Source organism: Ziziphus jujuba, chromosome 8 (genome assembly GCF_031755915.1).
Source record: "Ziziphus jujuba cultivar Dongzao chromosome 8, ASM3175591v1".
NCBI classification, from domain to species: domain Eukaryota; kingdom Viridiplantae; phylum Streptophyta; class Magnoliopsida; order Rosales; family Rhamnaceae; genus Ziziphus; species Ziziphus jujuba.
In genome coordinates, this window is record NC_083386.1 from 28757764 (window position 1) to 28774781 (window position 17018).

The 17018-nt window shown below is 35.2% G+C and overlaps 2 protein-coding genes across 3 annotated transcripts; both read left to right on the forward strand.

Annotated features, from left to right (window-relative positions):
- The first annotated feature begins 2369 nt into the window (after positions 1-2369).
- Positions 2370-14194, forward strand: LOC107406349 (MAG2-interacting protein 2). The gene is made up of 12 exons (XM_016013461.3): positions 2370-2633; positions 2750-2798; positions 3075-3248; positions 3865-4066; positions 4250-4473; positions 4944-5946; positions 6773-7746; positions 8302-8390; positions 8744-9103; positions 9738-10965; positions 11127-11392; positions 11481-14194. Exons 1-12 carry the CDS (start codon positions 2550-2552, stop codon positions 14088-14090), a joined length of 7263 nt encoding a protein of 2420 aa, XP_015868947.2. The 5' UTR covers positions 2370-2549; the 3' UTR covers positions 14091-14194.
- Positions 14195-14712: 518 nt separating this feature from the next.
- On the forward strand, positions 14713-16990 carry LOC107407255 (uncharacterized). Of its 2 annotated transcripts, none has more exons than XM_016014515.4 (3): positions 14713-14884; positions 15829-15988; positions 16584-16990. In XM_016014515.4, exons 1-3 carry the CDS (start codon positions 14806-14808, stop codon positions 16846-16848), a joined length of 504 nt encoding a protein of 167 aa, XP_015870001.2. In that variant the 5' UTR covers positions 14713-14805; the 3' UTR covers positions 16849-16990. The 2 variants fall into 2 exon arrangements, with proteins under 2 accessions (XP_015870001.2, XP_048326015.1); XM_048470058.2 differs by lacking the exon at positions 14713-14884 and adding an exon at positions 15069-15721.
- Positions 16991-17018: the final 28 nt, after the last annotated feature.

Genomic DNA, 17018 nt, shown 5'->3' on the forward strand with positions numbered 1-17018 from the left:
GTGACGATTTTCTAAGAAACCATCGTTAATACTATGAAAAACCGTCACTAATACTATGATTCTCATGCGGACCGTCCTCACCATAGAATTTCCGTGTATATAGATATATCTCTGTGTGTGTGTGCGCCCAGGCGCGCACGTGCACATGCGCATTAAAAAAGGGATTCAGTCAAAAAATATATAGCTAACTTTAATTATTTTGGAAAGGAACTTTCTACATTGCATGGTTTTTTAATTTTGAATTTCTTTTGTCATACATTATACAGATTCACCACACATATATATAAGATTAGATTTATATATCAGCTCCTTAAGTTTAGCTTTTTGTCTGTATCAATATTTGTAAATATATTGCATAATAGATTTTCTTCTGTCATATATTATTGGACATCCATTTTAAACTTAAAAACCCCCTCAGGTATAAGAACGGTCTCTATATTGAAAAGCTCATTTTTTTTACCATTAGCTAAAACTTATTTCAGTTACAGATTATAAAGAATTCCAACAACTGCTTCAAATGTAGTATGAGAAAGTATCGGTTGTGGAACCTTGATATCCATGGTTTTATCGGCTAAATGGTAATTGGCACATACAATACAGCTGATCACTTATATATATATAGTTGGAGTTTTTTTTATTACGCGGATGATTCGCATGCAGCATCCAAAATTAATATTTTTTGGATGCAAGATTACACATAAAAATTGACATTTGCATAAAAAAAAATATCAATTTTAAATACGATCTACCGACCATCTACGTTCTAAAATTATTTTATATAGTTATATTTATATATATACTATGAAATTGGTCTGCACGTGCTTTGATTATCAAAGGAGAGAGAGAGAGAGAGAGAGAGGAGGGGGTGGAATTTCTAAAACTGGTAGGACGATGGGATGCTTTCTACTTGGGTTTTGTGCAAATTGTGGAATTCAATTCTAATGGGAAAGAGTACTATAGATTCCTATATGGAGAGATATTGTCCTTGTTACCAATTACTTTAGTTATCCAACTAAAGTAAAAGCTAATTCACACACTCACACACACACACACCCCAACCAAAAATATTTATCTTGCAAGAATCATATAAGCTGTATGTCTTCCAAAGGAGGTGGCTACTGAGGGTTTTTTTATTTATTTATTTATTTTATTTCTTATTTTAAGAATTCTTTTTGCTGAGATTGAAAATATAAACAAACATATTTACTTCAAACATGTGGTCCCCCTTATCAAAATCAAGAACCAAACGAAAGGAGTTCACCCACCCACACAAAACAAAAATATTTATGTTGCAAGAATCATATAAGCTGTATGTTCCAAAGGAGGTGGCTGCTGAGTATTTATTTTATTTTATTTTTTAAAGAATTCTTTCGGCTGAGATTGAAATTATAAATAAACATATTTACTTCCAACATGCGGTCCCCCTTATCAAAATCAAGAACCAAACAAAAGGACTGGTCCTTATGTAAAACACATAATTATTTATATTTATACATGTTTGATTTTATAAAAAGTATCTTCCTAGTTTATAATTGAAGTCATGCTAATATGATAAATCATTAAGTGATATGCCACTCATATATCTATATATATAAATATTAATGACTCCTGTTATAAAAAAAAATATACATATTAACAAGGAGAAAAAGTAAATCTAGAATGGGGTCACATTTCTTCTCTATCAGTACCATTTGTTCAATCCACCACTTTGGGTAGTGCAACAACAAGCATTTATTCATTTGTATGCCAATTACTCTTCTTTGTTACTTCTTTTCTTTGTCTTCTAGAAAGCTTTTTCCATCAATGGTGATTTACCAATAAAGTTTTAGAGAACTTAATCATTCTGATATTTTAATTTCTTTTCCCAAACACAATGTATGTTAACATAGATTGGAAGATATGTATATATATATACCTATAATTGTTGTTGCTGTCGAATAGGGGAATATATACAGAATCGTCAACCCTCACATTGTGCAGTTGACTTTATCAGCAGCAATAACTTTTTGGTGCAGAATCATTGGGAATGAAATTTCTTAGTTGAGAGCTACATTTCATGCTCATTGGACTCACTGAAAGCAAAATCATCCACTGTTGCATGGTTTACTCCACTATTGCATGGTTTTCCTGTGCCTCATATCATTACTCTGGAATCTGGATCATCACCATTTTCTGATATCCGATATACCTATGAATGATTTCCAACCAAAAAGCTGAAAGTGAGTGTGTATATATTATTACCGTGGTGTATACAGAACTATAGGGCCTTATAACCTTTCAAGCAGCCCAAGGAAAGAGACAATCGAATCATCCTCTGTAGGCTGGCCCAAATCCTTTAATTTAATAAAATTATAAAAAAATGAAAAAACTGTCTGGTTCTTTGCCCCGAAAGCAATCTCTCGGCACTCAAAAGTCTCAACGCAGAGATCAAAATCAAATGCTGGTGCAGCTTTCAAAGCCTTTCATAATAATAGGGTTTTAGATCTTGGGAGGTGAGAAGAAAAAAAGAAAAAGAAAACATCACTGTAAACCGTAAGTAAATTTTGGTTATGGATGAAACTGTACGGCCACTACTATACGAGACTCGTCGTCACGTTTCTCGCCCTTACACTCCCAATTATCCTCCTCAACAGGTTCCTTTTCCAATTTTCCCATTTCGTTTTCCTTCTTCCTCAAGAATTTGAAACTTTCTGTTATTTTATTATTCCAGTTCCATTTTTTCTTTTAAAATACTTTCTACTGAATTCAGGCAAATGAAGGTGCTAAAGGCAGCATTCGGTCGCTGCTATCAGTTCGAGGTACATCCAATTTCGTTTATCATTGTAGTATTTTGTGAACTGCGAAACAAGAAATTTTTTTATTTTTTATTTTTTATTATTATTTTTTTTGCTCGATGTAAATATTGAAAGAATTTTGATGTGGATTTTAAACTACGGCAATTTTGAATGAAATTCTTCTGGCATTTGTGATTGCTTAATGCGACGTTTTGGTAATTTGGTGTGTTTGATGGATATCACAAAAAATTCCATTTTCTGCATGCTTTTTGATGATTGATTGGTGGTTGTTCCATGAAGGTCTGAGTCAGCTGAAAGAGAAATTGACAGAGTACAAGCAACCAAAAAAGTTGAAAAAATTGACATCCTTATTTGTGTCCCCAAGAGGCGAGCGTGTGGCTGTGGCTGCTGGAAATCATATAACGATCTTGCGCAAGGAGGATGACTACACTGTGCCATGTGGCATTTTTGCTGGTAAGATTTACTGCATGATTATTGCATATGATGATATGTTATGTTGCATCATATACAAATGCCATAAACAGAATTAGAATCTCTAGTTGAAAACTTGCTAAGTAAACCTGCCTGGCTACTTTTGCTTTTGGAATGTTTAAAAGAATGTGATTATTAGGCTCTTTCCTCGTAAATACATTGATGGCCTATTCAAATGTAAAACATTATTATCAAAGATCTCCAGGGGCTTTTTTCCGGGACATATAACACAGACTTTTTGTTAGTTTTAGTGAATATCTATGTCAGGCACTTTATGTTCACTAATCCTTCTCTAGCCTTTAAGAATTAGATTAACATCTATGCACGGGTGAGAAACTTTGACAAGTGAATAGTTGAATAAGGAAATGGAACACTTAGGACAAGCATAGCGAGGGGATCATCCTTTTAGTGTACATGCATCAACTTTTATATAGGCCAGGTGGGGTGATTTCAATTTGACATGGTTTTAGATTGACTTTGATGGTAGAGTTTTGAGTGTAAAAAATATATGCTTTGTTTATTAAAAACTTTGTTAGTGAGATTTCTAGTTGATATTGTATTTAATTAAAACAATTCTAATTTGTAATACATCCATCAGGTAGCAGCCTTGTTACATTTACAACTGGAGCTTGGTCAGAAAGTCATGATATTCTTGGAGTTGTTGATGACACAGATACATTATATTTTATCAAAGCAAATGGTGAAGAGATAACAAGGATTATGAGGAGGCATTTAAAAGTCTCTTGTCCAATTATAAGCCTAATTGCAGACGATGATTCCGATGTACAGAGATCGTGCTTGTAAGTGCATTTATTTTTTCCTGTCCAGCATCTGTATGAATTATGCATAGAGAAATATTTACGAAGAGCAGCTTTTTGTCGATCTTGAGTTTGTTATTGGAAGGTCCATGCCATCGCTGAGTTGCAAGTACAACAGAAAGTTGACATGAATATGGTACTTGTCTAAGTTAAGTTTGTTTCCAGGTGTAGCTTCGGTATTTTTACATCTGATGGTTCCCTTCAGCATATCGAGATCAGTCAGGACCCAAATGCCTCTATCAGTTCTGCATGCACCTCACGTAATGGCTTAACTCTAAACGGGCAGTCTCCTCACAATATTTTCTGTGTCGACTATCATCCGGAATCATTTTTGGTTGTTGGTGTTAGTGATTCTGTCAGCATCCCTATAACTTCCGGTGGAAATTCTGGTATTTCTTCTACTTTTTTCACCATTTAGTTCTGGTGCTTTATACTTAATATCTTGGTTTTTTCAAACATTTACGTAGTTGATATCATTTGTTATAAATTTATCTTTTTCTTCCTGCTATGTCAGAAAATCCTTTATAATTTGGCGTTTTAAATTTAGCTTTTTGATTCTGCTGGTTTTTGCATTGCATCCTTCATAGTTTGTTAAATATCTTGGTAGTTATGTACCACTGTTTATCATGCATTTGAAATTTATGAATATCATCAACCTTTCTTTGGTACTTACTTAAGTCCTAGTTACTTTTACTCTCGTAAAAAGATGAGATTCTGCGACGAATATTCAATTGATTTATTTATAAGTATAGAAGAAAAAATCGGGTATATCAGTTCCTTTTTTTTTTTTTTTTCCTTTTTTTCCTCCCCCCCCCCCTCTTCTCTCTTTGTATCAATTAATTATTTATATCTGTTCCAGGATCTTGTAATCTTTCTCTTTGGCGTAGAAGTAAGATCATGGATTTAGAGCATTTGTGCTCTATTCAGTTTGAGGGTGTATTTTCCAAACCTAAAGGCTATAGAGGTTTTCTAACATATCCAAAGGTGCTGATCTCACCACAAGCCAAATTTGTTGCTACCCTAGATGTAACAGGATGCTTACACATTTTTAGGCTAGATAAAGAAGTCTTCTCATTATCAAATTTTACTAGCAGAGAGAGACTTGGCTCACAGGTTACCGATAATTTGTCAAATGGAGGGAAGGAAGTCCTAAGTGATATTTTGGATTTTACGTGGTGGTCTGATCATATTCTAACCATTGCAAAAAGGACTGGCATTCTTTCCATGCTTGACATCCTTGATGGTTCAAAACTTAAGGAAAATGATCCTTTATATTCTACGACCGTTTTAGAAAGAATGCAGCAGTTTCAAGGAAACTTATTTCTTTTGGAGTGCATATCATCTAGCAAGAGAGAGAACCTATCTAATGATAAAGGAAATGATGATTCACACTGTATAGAGCAGATAACTGACCACAAATTTGACCACTTTGATATTTCTAGGCTGAGCTGGAGTTTGATGTCATTTTCTGAGAGATCCATAAATGAAATGTATGGTATTCTTATTAGCAATAAAAATTATCAGGCAGCCCTTGATTTTGCTGATTGTCATGGGTTGGATAAAGATGAAGTCATGAAATCACAGTGGTTGCAATCAGCCCAAGGAATAAATGAAATAAGTTTGTTTTTATCAAAAATTAAGGATCAAGGTTTTATACTTATGGAATGTGTAGACAAAGTCGGACCAACAGAAGATGCTGTGAAGTCTCTGCTTGAAATTGGGCTGCGCTTAACTAATCAGTATAGGTTTTCTGAACAAGAAGATTATGAATGTAGCCAAATTTGGGATGTCCGAATGGCAAGACTTCAGTTATTGCAATTCAGAGACAGATTGGAGACATATATTGGGATAAACATGGGCAGGTTAGATATTTTTCAAGAACTCGTTTAATTTTGGAATCTATATTTTTCAAAGTGGTGAACTTTCTAATGCAATACATAGATCTCCACATGTCTTCGGCAAGATTGGCCTTAGCTTGTAGACATCAAGGATAAGAATATGATGTACCAATTTAGTGTGAATTTCCATTTAATCATATTGATGCACTGTTTTTCATATGCTAAGGGTACTAATTTAGTGTGAATTTCCATCTAATCATATTGGTGCACTGTTTTTCATATGCTAAGGGCTATGTGGTTATGTAATTATTTCCTCACAACTCAAAACCTGTTCATTAATTACATCTGAGATTATCTTGTTATAGAATAAGGATGACAAGGATAAGCCATAATATATATGTCATATAGTTATATCTCTTTATGGCTGTTCATACCAATTTGCCAAAAAGAAAAAAAATAAAATAAAAAAAAATGAAGAGAGATGAAAACTGCTTCTATAGATGAGAAGTTTCTGCAAATCACTTGTCATCTTCTCTAAATCTTCATGTTCTTTGGACTTGATTGAATAATTCTCTTTATCTTTAATGCCAGGTTCAGATTATTGTGTCTCTTTGATAATTACAATGTATCTTAACATCCAGTTTCTAGTCCATTGAATGAACTCTTTAAAATTTAGGGTTTTAGTTGTGTGTATAATTTCATTCTTGTTTCCTTGAAACTTTCCTTTTTCCTAATGTTGCTAACACTCTTAATGTTTAGCAATAACAAACCATTGGATAAAACTTCAATTCTTGTACTGTTCCTGCAATTGTTCATAGTAATTAACGGTCAATAATGTAGTTTTGTGCAGATTTTCTGTGCAGGAGTATGCCAAATTTCGTGTTATGCCTATCAATGAAGCTGCTGCAAAACTTGCTGAAAGTGGAAAAATTGGAGCCTTAAACCTCCTGTTCAAGCGGCATCCTTATTCGCTGGCTCCTTTTATTTTGGAGATTTTAGCTGCTATCCCTGAAACACTTCCTGTACAAACATATGGGCAACTTCTTCCTGGGAGATCTCCTCCTGTGAACACAGCTGTGAGGAAGGAAGATTGGGTTGAATGTGACAAGATGGTAACCTTTATTAATAGCTTACCTGAAGATCATCAGGTTGGTATCCAAATGCAGACTGAACCAATTGTCAAACAATGCCTAGGATCTGTTTGGCCATCGATTAATGAACTTTTAACATGGTACAAGAATAGAGCTAGAGATATTGATAATTTAAGTGGGCAGCTAGATAATTGCCTTTCCTTGCTTGATTTTGCTAATCGCAAAGGCATCTCTGAGTTTCAGCAGTTCCGTGAGGATATCTCATACCTACATCAACTTATTTACTCTGATGACAGTGATGGTGAAATAAGTTTGAGTCTTGTTACATGGGAACAATTATCTGACTATGACAAATTTAGAATGATGCTCAAGGGAGTTAAAGAAGAAAATGTTGTTGACAGACTTCGTGATAAAGCTCTTCCATTTATGCGGAATAGGCTTCATTATACAATCTCAGCCTCTCAAGGTCAGGTGACAGAGAACCATCTTACTACAAATCTTAATGAGGCTGACTCATTTCTGGTTAGATGGCTGAAAGAAACTGCTTCAGAGAATAAATTGGATATTTGCTTAATGGTGATAGACGAGGGATGCAGAGACATTCAAAATAACAGCCTTTTCAACGATGAAGTTGAGGCTATAGACTGTTCTCTGCATTGCCTTTATTTGTGCACAGTAACGGATAAGTGGAGTACCATGGCAGCAATATTGTCAAAGCTTCCACAAATGCAAGGTATTAAACTGATAAGAACTGATACAGAACTTGATGAAGTAGATTCTCTTATCTGCCACTATTCTTTAATAACTTGATTTCTTTTATTATTTTTGTGTTTTTATGATGTTTAATTTTAATTGTATTTTTTGGGGGGGTGTGGGGTAGAGGAGAAGATAATTAAGCTTCATATCCTTTTATTGTCTAGATGCTGAGCCAACATTGAATGAGGCTTCAAATTTTTTTTTCTGTTTTTTTATTTGTTGAACGCTTTACCTGTTGACAACTTTTATGCCCGTTTCTTAATAAAAAAAAGTTCTCTTCTGCCTTCTTGTACATTGAATTCATGTTAGATTGTGAACCTATCTATTGAAGTACGGGCAAAGTGCACAGAGGTTTTCGTCAACCTGGATCAGTTGATACTATTCTTTGTACTCTCAAAATTGAGATGAATATGTTAACGTCTTTCTGTGTGTGTTCTTATAGGACTGATTTTGTTACCTTTGAAACTCTCTCTCTCTCTCTCTCTCTCACATCTTGAATCTTGAGCGTAATAGAAAATTTCTGACTGTACAGGTAGTAAAATATCACATGAGGGCCTAGAGAGAAGACTGAAACTGGCAGAAGGCCATGTTGAAGTAGGAAGGATTCTGGCTTTTTACCAGGTTGGTCTATTTTAGGAAGAGAATGCTTGTGCACCTTGGTATCTTATGTAAATATAAATAATTTGTTATCATTGGATAATGGCCACGACTATTGGGCTTGTTGCAGACACATACTCTTTGTTTGAAAAAATATGAAGTTAATTAATTAGACACATACTATTTCAATGAGTTTGTGGACGGAAAGATGAATTAAACTGTCTTGGACATTATTCTGGTGTTTATTAGCTTGGTATTTACTTTTGAGTGATTTTCTGGTATGAGTAAGATACTTGTTTAATGTGACTGATTGTTGCAATTCTATGTTCCTATTGTTGATGTTTTCGCATATAATTGATTGGAATTCTTTTGTACAGGTCCCAAAACCAATGAATTTTTTCCTTGAGTCTCATGAAGATGGGAAAGGTGTAAAGCAAATTCTTCGCCTTATACTTTCAAAATTTATACGCCGACAACCTGGTCGATCAGATAATGATTGGGCAAACATGTGGCGTGATATGCAGTGCATCAGGGACAAAGCATTCCCTTTTCTTGATTCAGAGTATATGCTAATGGAATTTTGCAGGGGATTGCTCAAAGCAGGGAAGTTTTCTCTTGCTAGGAATTATTTAAAGGGTACACATTCAGTTACTTTGGCATCAGAGAAGGCTGAAAATCTTGTCATTCAAGCTGCAAGAGAGTATTTTTTCTCTGCTTCTAGTCTTTCTTGTCCTGAAGTAAGTATGACACTGGATAATATTCTATGATTGATGATGTTGTTCGAGTGTTGGTTAATACTTGAACTTATGACTTAAACTGTCTGTCTCATGCCACTTATATTATATGTGTGTCTTGCAGATTGCATCTGTATGACATGACATTATTTGTCAATCTTCTATCATAATGTTAATTGTGATAAATAAGTTCAAGACTTACAATATTTAGTGCATGTTATGTGTCCGATCAGGAATGAGATATTGCTTACAGTTATTAATTACATAAGCTTATGAACAAAAGACCTAACAACTGCTATTTTCATTCTCATTGTCTTTGTTTCATGTTTTTGTAATAACGTAATGTCTGGTATCCTAATTCCTTTGTCATCCATACAAGTAATGCCATAAGGATGTACTCTTATTTCCAGTAAAGTTCATGTATTCTAACAAAGTTGTCTTGTCAACGACATTCAACTGCCTACATAAGCTAATAATTTTCCACTTAGTTCAACACAGACCAATTTCAATAGCCATATCTAGTTAGCTATTTTCTATCTTTGGAAGTATATTTGGTAGTTTGTTATCATCATATATTTGGTAGTTTGTTATCATCATACTGTAAACCTATTGACTGCATGGCTGCAATTTGTTTCAGATCTGGAAGGCTAAGGAGTGCTTGAATTTGTTTTCTGGCAGCAGAACTGTGAAAGCAGAGTCTGATATTATTGATGTAGTTACAGTTAAACTTCCCAGTCTAGGTGTGACACTTCTGCCAATGCAATTCAGGCAAATAAAAGATCCAATGGAGATCATTAAAATGGCAATCAAAAGTCAAACTGGAGTATATTTACATGTCGATGATCTTATTGAGATTGCCAGACTTCTTGGGTTGAACTCTCTAGAGGATGTATCAGCTGTTCAGGAATCTATTGCTAGAGAAGCTGCTGTTGCTGGTGATCTGCAATTGGCACTTGAACTATGCCTTGTTTTGGCCAAGAAAGGACATGGTCCAGTTTGGGATTTATGTGCTGCCATAGCAAGAGGTCCTGCACTTGACAATATGGATATTAATTCACGAAAGCAGCTACTAGGTTTTGCTTTGAGCCATTGTGATGAGGAATCCATTAGTGAATTGCTGCATGCATGGAAGGATCTAGATATGCAAGGTCAATGTGAGATATTAACGATGTTGACAGGGTTGACTTCCCCAGACTTTTCAATTCAAGGTTCCTCAATTATCTCGCATTCAGTTTGCAGAATTCAAGATTTAGCTGACCTAAATGATTGCTTTGATGTGGTTGAAGGATCTAGCCCTGATGATCAGGAAGTACATATCAGTAATGTTAGAAAAGTTATTTCTGTTGTTGCTAAAAACTTTCCAATTGAGAATGGAAGCAATTGGGAATCAATTTTGATAGACAATGGAAAAATTTTGTCTTTTGCTGCTTTACAACTTCCATGGTTGCTTGAACTAAGTAAAAAAGCAGAATTTAGTGAAAAGTTGATTCCTGGAAAGCAATATGTAAGTGTGAGGACACAGGCTGTATTGACTATTCTGTCCTGGTTGGCAAGAAATGGCTTTGCTCCCAAAGACAGCTTGATCACCTCTCTGGCAAAATCAATTATTGAACCACCTGTCACTGAAGAGGAAGACATAATTGGCTGCTCCTTTCTGTTGAATTTGGTGGATGCCTTTAATGGGGTTGAAGTTATAGAAGAGCAGCTTAGAAGACGGAAGGATTACCAAGAAATTTGTAGCATCATGAATGTGGGGATGCTATATTGTTTATTACACAACTCAGGAGTTGAATGTGAAGGTCCTACCCAACGGAGGGAACTGCTACTGAGGAAGTTTAAGGAAAAACACAAAACACCTAGTACTGGTGATTGGCTATATTTATTTACTTGACTTTAAGATTGCATACCTTTAAACAAATGAATTGTCTACACTGCCTGTAATGCTAGAATGATTTTTTATATCACAATGCAATGACTGCCTTTTTCATTTTGTGTCACTATCTTATATTATTTTTCTTGTTTCCAGACGAAATTGGAAAAATTGATGAGGTACAGTCTACATTCTGGAGAGACTGGAAACTGAAATTAGAACAACAAAAGAGTGTTGCAGATCATTCCCGAGCATTAGAGAAAATAATTCCTGGAGTTGACACTGCACGCTTTCTGTCTGGGGATTCCAAATACATTGAGAGTGTTGTTATCTCCTTAATTAAGTCATTAAAGTTTGAGAAGAAGCATATTTTGAAGGATGTTTTAAGATTGGCAGATACCTATGGCTTGAATCGAACAGAGGTATGCATATTTCCGAGCATATTATAGGAGACTATGTAGATTAAGCTTTTTGAACCTTAAGGTGATGGTTTTCCTCCGTTATGTGCAGGTGCTAATACAGTATTTCAGTTCTCTCCTTGTTTCCGAAGCCTGGACCAATGATGATATTATCCGTGAAATCTCAGAATTCAAAGGAGAGATAGTTGGCTTTGCTGTTGAGACCATCAAAACTCTTTCCCTGATTGTCTACCCTGCTATTAATGGGTGCAACAAGTTGCGACTTGCATACATATTTGGCCTCCTCTCTGACTGCTACCTGCAGCTGGAAGAAAGCAACAAGTCATTGCCAATGATACACCCAGATCAAGCTGGTTTATCTAATATTGGATTTTCTCGATTTTATAAGGTAATTGAGCAAGAATGCAGAAGAGTTTCATTTTTGAAGAACCTTGACTTCAAAAACATTGCTGGATTAGGTGGTTTGAACTTTGAGCACATAAGTCGTGAAATCTTTAGTCACCTTGATGATAATAGCTTGGAAGCATTGGCAAAGATGGTAGAAACCCTTGGTGGTATTTATAGTGACCCAGTGTCTGGTCTCATATCGTGGCAGGATGTCTATAAACATTATGTCCTGAGTATGTTAGGGACTTTAGAGAGTAAAGCTAGAAATGAATTGGTCATCAGGAATCCCGAAAACGTTCAGGGCCTAATATGTCAACTTGAGCAAAGCTATGAAATTTGCGGAAAGTATATCAGGCTCTTGGCACATGCAGATGCTCTGGACATTGTGAAGCGGTATTTTACAGTAATAGTACCTCTTTATGGTTATTGTGACACTCTTCCTGATAACTCAACATGGCAGGACTGCCTTATAATCCTCTTAAACTTTTGGATGAGGTTAGCTGATGAAATGAAGGCAATCACATCCGAGGAGAGTGCAGGAGAAAATCTCGGGTTCAATCCAGATTGCCTAGTAAGTTGTCTAAAGGTTTTCATGAGACTGGTGGTGGAGGACATTATTGCACCAAGTCAGGGCTGGGGAACGGCTGTCGGTTATGCCAATTATGGGTTGATTGGTGATTCTGCTTTTGAAATTTTCATATTCTGCAGAAGTATGGTGTTTTCTGGTTGTGGGTTTGGAGCTGTTGCAGAAGTATTTTCTGAAGCAGTATCACAGTCTCCAACCAATCTCAGTTTGGCTGGTAAAACTGAAATCCAAGATCTTCCTCATCTGTACTTAAGTCTTTTGGAACCCATTTTACAAGATTTGGTGGTCGGTGAATCACAAGAACACCAGCATTTATATCATTTACTTTTCTCTCTGAGTAAATTAGAAGGTGATATGGAGGATTTGAAGCTGGTCAGGCTAAAAGTTTGGGAACGAATTGCCAAGTTCTCTGATAATCTGCAGCTGCCAGGTTCTGTTCGTGTTTACGCTTTAGAGCTCATGCAATTCCTGACGGGTACAAATGTCAAGGGTTTTTCTGCTGAGATTCAATCCAATCTTACACCGTGGCAAGGATGGGATGAGGTGCACTACAAAAATGAAAAAAGTGAAACTATTGCCAGTGAGGGGTTGACAGACCATAATGATATATCTGCCACGCTTACAAGTACATTGGTTGCACTTAAGTCATCTCAGCTCGTGGCAACCATCATGCCCACCATGGAAATTACCCCTGATGATCTCTTAAATTCAGAGACAGCCGCTTCTTGCTTTTTGAAGTTGTCTGGTGTCACCCAAACTGATTCCCATATTGATGCTTTGTTAGCTATTTTGGGGGAGTGGGAAAGGCTTTTCATGGCAAAGCAAGATGAGAAAGTCTCCGTCGAAGCATCTGATGCAGGAAACGGTTGGAATGATGACAACTGGGATGAAGGTTGGGAAAGTTTCCAGGATTTAGAACCTCTCGAGGAAGAAAATAAAGGGAGCTTCCCTTCTGTTCACCCTTTACATGTTTGTTGGAGGGAGATTTTCAAGAAACTTATAATGTTTTCTCGGTTTAAAGATGTGCTAAGACTAATTGATCAATCTAATGCAATATTGCTCAATGAAGATGGTGCAAGGAGTGTGAGCCAAGTTCTACTTGAAAAAGATTGTTTTATGGCTTTGAAGTTGGTTCTATTAATGCCATACGAAGCATTACAGCAACAATGCTTGGTTTCTGTTGAAGACAAGCTGAAACAAGGAGGATTCACAGACGCAATTGGTCAGGACCACGAGTTGTTAATGCTGATATTATCCTCTGGAATCATATCTGGTATCATCTCAGAATCATCCTATGGTACCACTTTTTCCTTCATCTGCTATTTAGTTGGGAGCTTCTCTCACAAGTGTCAAGAAGCCCAATTATATAGGATTACACACAAAGGATCGAAAGAAGGTGATGACAATGAAAGAGACTTGCAGGTTTTCAGGAGGATCCTTTTCCCCTATTTTATTTCCGAGCTTGTGAAGGCGGATCAGCAACTTTTAGCAGGACTTATTGTTACAAAATTCATGCACACAAATGCATCACTAAGTCTTGTTAATATCGCAGAGTCCAGTCTTACTAGGTTCTTGGAGAGGCAGCTTCATGTACTGCAAAATGATAAGTTGGTTCTTGATGAGCTGAGTTCACATCAAGCGTTAAAGAATACGGTTTTACGCATGACAGGCAAACTTGAAACTCTCATTCAATCTGCATTGTCATCACTTTCTACCAATATTAGATGAGAAAGAAACTAAGAAGATTTTCTTTTCTTTATCAAAATCATTGATGTAGCATTTGAAAGTTGTATATAAAATGAGAGATTGGAATTTTGATTTCTTTTTTTAGATACGAGTGTGTACACTGATCATTTGAGTTTTTCATTCGGAACAAGACATCAGGGGATGGAGAATTGGAGAGCAATTTTTTTTTTTTTTTTTCCCTTTTTCAAGTATAAATAATGTAAGATATTAACTTTTTTTGGCCTGCTAATTACAAGCATTTTCTTTTTTATCCAATTTATTATTTTTTTGATCAGATTTATTGTGCATAAAAAAAATAAAATAAATAAAAAAGGAAACAAAAAAAAAAAAAAACATTTTTTGACTTTCGGCGGTAAATTTGTAAAAAGGAGGGGTCAACGCATCTGTATATTGACGAATCTACACGCGCTGTCGGACGAATCCAAGTTATATAGAATAAAGACAGAGCGAGTAGTTATAATTTCATAGTCGAGAGAATGGGGACTGTATTAGAAACAAGCAAAACAATCGAAAAAAAGTCACATCAGCTATTTACTTTGGGCAATGTAAAAGTAGGAAATGACGTGAATTCACAACAAAAAGAAAATAGGATTAAATCATCAAAATAAAAAATAAAATAAAATAAAAGTTAGAAGTTTCAGGAATTCTTTAAAAAAAAAAAAAAAAAAAAAATTCTTGAATTATCGTTTTCGTGTGAATGGAGAGATTACCAGTGGACATCTGTCTGAAGATATTCTGTTTCTTGGATCATCAAAACCTTGCCACTGCTCAACAAGGTCAGTCACTCTCAATCAAACAAATTCTATGTTCTTCATTTTCTTAATTTGTTTTATATTCCCCAAGAAAAAAAAAAATTGGGTCTTTTTTTGGTATTTGCATTCTCAATTCTAGGTGGGAATCTGAACTGGGGTTGAGTTTTTTATTTTTTTATTTTTATTATTATTTTTTTTAAACAATTATGCGTTGTGCTATTGGATTTGATATTATTGATCTTGGTTTCTAATTTTGCTCTTTATTCTTTCCTTCCTACAAACAAAAGGACCAAAAAAATTTAAGGGAAGATTAATCTTCTCTTAAGAGAAGTATGATTGTTTAAAAAAAAAAAAAAAAAAATTGAGAAGTATGAACTGGGTTTCTTCAATTCACTATCTTTATGATTTTATGGTACATGTCGAGATAGCTTCAGCTTGTTAATTTTGTTTTAAGAATTGTCTGGGTCATTTTGATGGATAATTGATCTCATGGAGTCGCACATACAAAACGTATCTCATTTATCATCTTTGCTGGATTTTTGCAGAATTTCAAGATTTTTAAAGATTCCATTTCACAAAGCAGCTGTTTTAGATTTTTCTCTTTTTTAAGGTTTAATTTCATAAAGCAGTTTTTCATATTTTTGGTCAAAAAGAAGCTTCACTCTTCCCTACAGAACTACAAGAAGTGGTGCATTTTGAGTATTTACTCTTGCCGTTTGTTTTGTAGTCCGTCATTCTATATAAAATTTGTAGCTGTCCAACTGAATGGTCTAATTGGGAAAATACTAAATACTGGAATCTATCTATCTGATTAAGGTCCCATATCTGTGTTATGTTTTTTTGAAAGAAATATGGATTTGGGTAATGACTGAAACTTTATGTTTCAATTGTTTTCTTTCTATTATGGATTCATAGCTTGAGTTCCAACTCATAATTTGTCATAAACATGGCAATTGTCTGTTGCAAAGTTTGCAGGAAGTGGAAATTTTTAGCCTCAGACAACAATCTATGGTCCACTTTATTCAAGGAAAGATGGGGACGAGATCATGCCGCATTCTATGCTCCCGTTAGTTCAAAGTTGTGGAAAGATGTCTATGAGGTCCAAGACCGTTGTGATCGAATTGGTTTGTAAGTAAAAAGCTTCAATTAAACTGATCTCTTTCTTGTTCTATTCAGTTCACAGAAAACTCATATACACAAACACAAAAACAAACACAACCATGACAGAGAAAACTCTTACATGGCATGTTTGTACTCTTTGTCTTGTCTACAAGACAAACAAAAACTCTTACATTAATTTTTTTTTTTTTTTTTAACTATTTGTCTTGTCTACATTATGCGAATTCCACATAAAAATGCTGTAGAAGGCTTTGAGAACTCAATTATCAAGAGTAATATTCACCATGATTTTAGTACAAGATATTGACAATTTTCAAATCAGAGCTCTTGTTCTGAAATTTTGGATATGGGCTTGATGAACGTAGCTGAGTGCACCACTAGTTACCCAGTCATATTTGATTAGTTCAATACACTAAGTAGAAAGAATCAAATATGTTTGGAAGATTAAGATTTGATGCTTATTTTCCTTTGGAACTTTCTCAGGTGTGTTCAACCGAGCATGTTCAGTGACTATTCATTTTTTTTTTTTTTTTGGGTGACATGTATTTGTGTCATAGATAGCGCACCAGTTCCTTAGCTTGACAAATGAGTCTTATATTACCAGGGGGTTGAAGATAGTCAGAGAAGGCAGTGACTACTATCTTGTTCACCAAGGTGAAATCCAACGCTATTTGGGTTCAAGGAGACAGAGGAAAGGGGTGAATAATGGTAGCCCTCTGGGTTTGAAAAGAGAAGTCATTGGAGAAGGATCATTACAAGAAGAGGATTCTAATGAAGAATCCTGCCGAGGGATTTTGGACAAAATTCTTTTCTTCATAGGAGACTTGGAAGTTGCTTCAACAGAAGCTAAACGCAGCCGAGTGCTGTGAACAGTTCTTGAAGCATTAGAAAATTCATCTGTAAAATTGCTCTGTATTTTAATTTTGAAATTTGGTTAGTGTGGATTTGATTAATGTAATATCTATTCTATTCGTTATCATCAATAAAATTTGATTTACCTTTTTGATTGTATACCTTTGGCCTTACTATTTTACCTGAA

What these genes read in the sequence shown, in the direction of transcription:
- LOC107407255 (XM_016014515.4), top strand. Translation starts at nt 14,806, where the DNA reads ATGGAGAGATTACCAGTGGACATCTGTCTGAAGATATTCTGTTTCTTG. An exon ending in CCTTGCCACTGCTCAACAAG is followed by an intron (nt 14,885 to 15,828) that starts GTCAGTCACTCT and finishes TCTGTTGCAAAG; the next exon opens with TTTGCAGGAAGTGGAAATTT. An exon ending in CGTTGTGATCGAATTGGTTT is followed by an intron (nt 15,989 to 16,583) that starts GTAAGTAAAAAG and finishes TTATATTACCAG; the next exon opens with GGGGTTGAAGATAGTCAGAG.
- LOC107406349 (XM_016013461.3), top strand. Translation starts at nt 2,550, where the DNA reads ATGGATGAAACTGTACGGCCACTACTATACGAGACTCGTCGTCACGTT. An exon ending in AAAGCTTCCACAAATGCAAG is followed by an intron (nt 7,747 to 8,301) that starts GTATTAAACTGA and finishes CTGACTGTACAG; the next exon opens with GTAGTAAAATATCACATGAG. An exon ending in ACACAAAACACCTAGTACTG is followed by an intron (nt 10,966 to 11,126) that starts GTGATTGGCTAT and finishes TCTTGTTTCCAG; the next exon opens with ACGAAATTGGAAAAATTGAT.